Genomic DNA, 6,411 nt, shown 5'->3' with positions numbered 1-6,411 from the left:
TTAGTATTTGTCATTAGTCTTAGGGTTGAAAATTCAAATCCCTGACATACGCCTATTTTTGTTTTAATAATTTAACTAAAATCGATCATCTTTAAATGGACTTAAAGAACAATTTTTGCAAAAAATAGCCAACCTAGTTAGTTTTCCCATTCTTCCCTTTTCCCCTTTAATGACAAGTTAAATTATTTGTAGCCAAATTACTTGACAACCGCTTATTAGCGGGCATTTCGCAAAACCCTTCTCGAAGTGTTAATATGAACCCCGAAACCCCCATTAAATATTTTCAATTGATTCATGTTTAATATATTGAAAATTCGATTTTCTTAATTCCCCTTTAAAATTAAGTGATGACTCTAAACCAGTCTGAAATATAATTTTTTAAAATAAAACACTACCAACCACCCACATCATAACTAGCACCGTTGCCAACTATCATAACACATCATCGACCACCACCATCAACACAACAAATAACTAACATCAACCAATTTCACTATTACAATCATCAATACCACTATCAACCGTAACCATTATGATAGTTACCACATCACTAATTTCCTTCATCACCACAATTATCATCACACTCATTAATAGTGACCAACAACAAATAATACCATCACCACAACACTATAAACTATCTCTACCATCAGTAACAAACACAAGTGTTTCACTCTTTCTTATCAAATAATGATTTGATTTTATTAATATTTGATTAATTTTTATTAGATTATATATTTATTATGCACATTCAAATGTTTAAAAATAAAGTCTTAATCATTCAGTATTCAGATCTAGAGACAAGATTATAATCATTCATGTTACCATCAAATTCAAACGTCTAAATCTTAATAAAAATGAATGAAGTCTAACTCAGTAAAGTTGCATGCTATTTTTACACCAAAAGAGATCACTCAAGGTGGGCTCGGTATAAAGGAAAATATATTTTAAGAAAATTGGTGAGTTTGTTATTTATTTTCTGTGTGTAGTATATAAGGAAAACATATTATCCTAAAAATGTTTGTGTATAATCTAAACAAATATTGTGAAAGATGGAACTGAGAGTAGGGGTACTGGTGAGGATGGAGGCTACCCAGGTAGAGTTGAGTTGATGTGTGTTGAAGGGTGGGTAGCACACAATAAATGTCCAATTCAATTGTGAAACTTATTGTGTCTAATCCACTAGGGAAGTTAGTTTTCCCTAATTTTAAGGATTTTTTTTTCAAAAAAAACTGACCAACCAAACATAAGAAATATAAAAATATTTTCCTCAATACCAAGCAAACCCTCAATGTTTCCTCAGCAGCTTCGAAAGAGACATTTCTAAAGTTGTGGAAATGACAGGCTGTTTTTGACAATAGGCGGAGGAGAGTATTAAGCAGTGGAAAAGCCATCAGGTAGCAAATTCCTTACAACAATGATTAGGAATGCAATAATATATACAAACATGATGTGTTTGGGAAGTAGCGTTTGCCTAAAAACTGAACTGATAGAGCTGCACACTTTTAAACCACACTTTTACAACAATGATTGGTAATGATTTATATACACACTTTATTTGCCAGAAACTATTTGGATCCGAAGAGGTAGCACGAGCTACATCATCATCCTATGTACAAGACTATAGAGTATGGACAAGGAAGAGGCCAGGGCCACCACACATGAGACATACTAATCAGCCACTATTTAAAACTGCTAACCTTTTGTACAGAACTGAAAAATCTAATCATATCGTTATAAACATCTGTTTTTACCCTTGTACTCAGGAGGAAGTCAATATGACCATATTCCTCAATATAAAGCAGATCTGGCTTGGATTTCAACCCCTTTAGTGTATGTTGGACGTCAATGACATCTGCTAACGCATCATTGCCCCCATAACCCATCCACAATGGCAATGATGTGGGGATCTGGCTGATATCAAATACTGGGGGCTTTGGTTGTTTATAGCGCATGAGGTTCTTCCACATTCCATAATCATACATAGCAAAACTCCCTTTACGGATCACTGCAAAATTTTGGATCAGGAAAATAAGCCAGAATGACAATATGAGCAGTTACCCTACGCATGAACACACTCAAAGTAGCACAGATCATAACAAGTATCATCGACATATTTTGTGAAACTAAGGATGTAAAACAGAGCCCAAGAGGAGGAGAGTCCTCATTTAAACCTTGTTCGGGAGATACTGACAAAATGAACTACAAAAATAGTTGATTCAAGAAATTGAGATGAAAAGGGATAGGAGACAAAACCCAAAGTACTGGTTTAGTGGTCAAGGTTCTAGATGTAAACTAGATCTGACATCCAGTCCTTGTCATCCCAACCCCAGGGGTTAAACTTACTATTTCCCATCCCACTTGAAAAAATAAGTAATAATAGCATACTATATTTTGCATAATCTGAAAATATGTACGTACTCTGAAAGAGATGATGCAAGTTCTTCGAGGATGATGGGTTAGGTTCGTATTCAAGATAGAAATCAATCCGTGAATCATTGAAACAACAATTCTTGCCTGCATGAATATTGATCATCAAGAAAGTACGGAAAGACATAGTACAGTTCATGCTTTTGAGATAGTTCAGTGCTTCATTCAGAAGACAGGAAAAAAATATAAAGCAGCCAATACTACCATCAATAACGATAAAAAGTATCAATGTTGAATAAAATAATGAAACAAAACTAATGTGAACTGAATAGTACAAAGCCAAGAAAAAAAATTCCACTTTGGGATGAAATATTTTCATAATGATTTTCATGACCAAGCCCAGTACACCATATAAATAAACAACCTGCTATATAAGGATAAGCCAATATGCTATGCATGAAGTTAAACATGACTATCAAGTACTTCAAGCAAACTTGCTCAGGTTATTTGTTTTTCAACCTCTGTTGATAAATATAGTTAGGCAGAAAGCTTGAAAATGCTTAAGAACAATCTTTCAATCCTTATGTAGTTAAGAAATCGTGTTACATTACTTCCAGCAATTCCTATCGCTGTTGATTTCCGGATACTATTCACGGTAAAGTTGCCTAATCATGTTACATCAAAACTGAATTGTTGCCTAATATAGCTAAATCTTACTCCCTCCGTCCCAATATATATGAGTTCGTTTGACTTGACACGGAGTTTGAGAACGAAAGACTTTTGAAACTTGTAGTCTAAAATAAGTTATAGATATTCGTGTGACTAGAAATCATTTCTGTTAAAACACGAATAGGTTTATACAATCCTATTAGAATAGGAATAGGTTTATACAATCCTATTAGCATAAGAATAGGTTCATACAATTCTATTAGAATATAAATTGTAATAGAAATAGAAATAGGAATACTAACTAGTATTCTATTTGGTAAAGGATTGTATTCCAGGGTCTATAAATAGGGTCCCAATGTAATAATGTAAACAACAACAACAATTCAATTATATTCTTTTCCTCTATTTTTCACATGGTATCAAGCACATTGAGATTGATTGTCAATTTTGTGAAGTCGAGTGATCAACTTTCAGTATCTCACCAAGCCCCTCATTGGTCGTATTAATTACATTTGTAACAAGCTCGGTACATGAATTGTATGCACTAGTTTGAGGGGAGTGTTAGAACATGAATAGGTTTATACAATCCTTCCAGAATAGGATTATGTTTATACAATCCTATTAGAATAAGAATAGGTTTATACAATTCTATTAGAATAGGAATAGGAATAGAAATAGAAATAGAAAAGGAATACTAAATAGTATCCTACTTAGTAAAGGATTGTATTCTAGGGTCTACAAATAGGATTTCAATGTAATAATGTAAACAACAACAATTCAATAATATTCTTTTCCTCTATTTTTCACAATTTTACTAACTCCAAAATGAACATTTTAGAGTTAAATTGTCACTTGACATAAAAATGTGTCATTCTTTTTGGGACAGACTAAAATGGAAAGTAAGTCGTATAAAATGGACAGAGGAAGTATACAGTTGCTAAAATAGGAGTAGGGATATCCAACATAGTCGATCCAATCTTGAAGTACTGTTGTTCAAAGGCTAGTCATATAATGAAAAGTTGAATCCTCTAGTGTGAGTGGCAGTTGAAACTTTAAGCAGCAAACTAAGTTCACATAGAGGGCACATTCGAAATTACTTGGAAGCTGACTTTTAAGATGTCACCACAATCTATATGCTCTTAAACTGGCCAATTCTTGCTTAAGATAGCCGAACCATTCTGGACCAGAAATTGACCAATCTAAGCTTATGATGGGAAGTTAAAATCAGAAAAGTAATCATTTGACCAAATGGCAGAGATAATATAGTAAACAAATATCTCAGTGAAACCCTTCGAGGTAGCCCAGTGGTTTGGGCTTGGGACTTCCATGTTGGAGGTCTCTAGTTCAAAACCCCTTGCCAGCGAAAGCAAGGGGTTTGCCTTCTGGGTCGAGCTCGTCGCACCGAGCTTGCCTAGTGCAAGTTACCTCTCTTATGTGGTTTTGGAGCTATTGCATAGGAGCGGGGGTTTTACCCTATGTGCACCGAAAGGGTAGCGGCTGCGGGTTTCCCTTGTCATCAATAAAAAAATGTCTCAGTAAGATGCCAGTGCCAAAAGAATGGTAGAACCAACCAATTTTTTTTTTGGACATCAACAGGCTAAACCTATACCTTGATATCCAGCTTTAGAAGTACAATAGAGAACTTGTACAGAATAAGTAGGAAATGCCTGGAAATGGAGAATGTATGATAAAGAACCTGTAATAGCACTAAGCCAGATGTCACAGTGAATATGCCCATCGCACATCATATCCATGATTTGAGTTCCCATATTACTGCAAAAATTATAATAAGTGTCAAAAGTTTAAAGAAAGGCACTAGAAGGTCATAAGAACACTGGATAAAGAAGTGAAATATTCTGCAGAACCTTTTAAAATTAAGTTGATGGATCCCCAACGCAAGAATTACCTAATGCATACCATAAAATTTGTCAGTATTTCTTAAGTCATATGTATAGTGAGACTAGCATGGCGAGCCACTATTTCTTCACCTCATCAAGACGTATTTTGACTAATCTAAGCACAAAATCAGAGGTGATGTGATCCAAATATGATATAGGGCAAAGGAGTGCTGCAGCTTTGACCATATCCACAATATCTGGCTTAGTAAAAACAGCAAGAGACATGATTGTTCCCTGAATATAAGTTGAGGAAAAGAACCATAAGATGCTATGTCAATGATAGAAAACCTTACAGTTAAATAAGACATAGATGCTAAGAAATAATCAAACCTGTGAATGTCCTACTACAAAAATTTTTGCTTTAGTGATCTTATTTACATATCGAATCATTTCTGCAAGATCATAAAGAGCCAACTCTTGCCAGCTCCAGTCCCAAAATTCCTAAGACAATCAATAGAGGATGTAAGACATTTCCAATACAAACAGTTGTCTTTATTTGGTAACTAGCACATCATTAGGAACGCATATGTGATTTCTGCAATAATTTATATTTTCATAGGAACAATGAAAAGCATGAAATATCTGGCAATCACTGACACATTCTCTGTCCAATATGAAAAATATATTGGTGAAGCATGAAAAAGAGTTCACTGGCATAGCCAACATCATTAGTAGAAGTATATTAAACTGGCAAAAAAAGTAAGAAAAACTATACCATATGACTTAGGTTATCTATGAAGATTTGATGTGGAAAGAAGAACATCATCATATTTCTACTTTCAAACAGAGTTGTTGAGCCAACTTGAATTCTCAAAAACTTGTATATCATATGCAAATTGTTGATGACTTTTTACTACATTACATACTAAAAGTGCATGATTTATCTACTCATTTGCTGAATATATCTTAACCTCTACATGCTATGCATTGTGTTATTTCTCTAACTGCTCCTTAACTCTTTTTTTTTAATCAAGTAAAGTATTTCATTGATGATAACAAGGCCAACTTGGCCATATACAAGAGATAAGCCAAAAACGGAGAACCTACAAAATATGGGCTCCCAAACACCTCCCAATCCTCTAGGAATAGGAACTACATGGGTACACCTAAGGAAAATAAGGGATCGAAAACTACTCCTTGATTGAGCAAAGCTCGTCTCCACCCCTTCAAAAGCTCTCCTATTTCTCTCTTTCCAAATGATCCACATCAACGCAAAGGCAGTGTTATTCCAAGCATTGTGTCTTATGCTCATAGCTCCACCTTCCAGCTGAACAACAACTCCTTCAACCATCACAGATCTAGGTAACACCCAAGAAATGCTAAACCAACTAAAGATATCCCACCATAACCTCAATGCTAATTACAATGTAGTAAATATGATCCACATCCTCACATATCTCTTTGCAAAGGAAGAACCAACTTATCCTTCGCCAACTTGGAGATTTTATTCCCCTCCATAACGACCCCCCCCCCCCCC

The 6,411-nt window shown here is 34.8% G+C and overlaps 1 protein-coding gene across 1 annotated transcript in view; it reads right to left on the bottom strand.

Annotated features, from left to right (window-relative positions):
- Positions 1-1,450: 1,450 nt before the first annotated feature.
- Positions 1,451-6,411, bottom strand: part of LOC107004977 (triacylglycerol lipase 1) — a 20,906-nt gene continuing 15,945 nt past the window's right edge. The window contains exons 4-9 of the mRNA XM_015203415.2: positions 5,265-5,375; positions 5,025-5,168; positions 4,902-4,942; positions 4,733-4,809; positions 2,419-2,514; positions 1,451-2,005 (exon numbers count right to left, since the gene is read on the bottom strand). Coding sequence (XP_015058901.1) covers positions 1,680-2,005; positions 2,419-2,514; positions 4,733-4,809; positions 4,902-4,942; positions 5,025-5,168; positions 5,265-5,375 — 795 coding nt within the window. The 3' untranslated portion in view covers positions 1,451-1,679. The remainder of the gene's footprint in view (positions 2,006-2,418; positions 2,515-4,732; positions 4,810-4,901; positions 4,943-5,024; positions 5,169-5,264; positions 5,376-6,411) is intronic.

The sequence above is a fragment of the Solanum pennellii genome, chromosome 11 (genome assembly GCF_001406875.1).
Source record: "Solanum pennellii chromosome 11, SPENNV200".
NCBI classification, from domain to species: Eukaryota; Viridiplantae; Streptophyta; class Magnoliopsida; order Solanales; family Solanaceae; genus Solanum; species Solanum pennellii.
The sequence above is the reverse complement of the archived record's forward strand: the minus strand, read 5'-3'. Positions and strand labels throughout refer to the sequence as shown.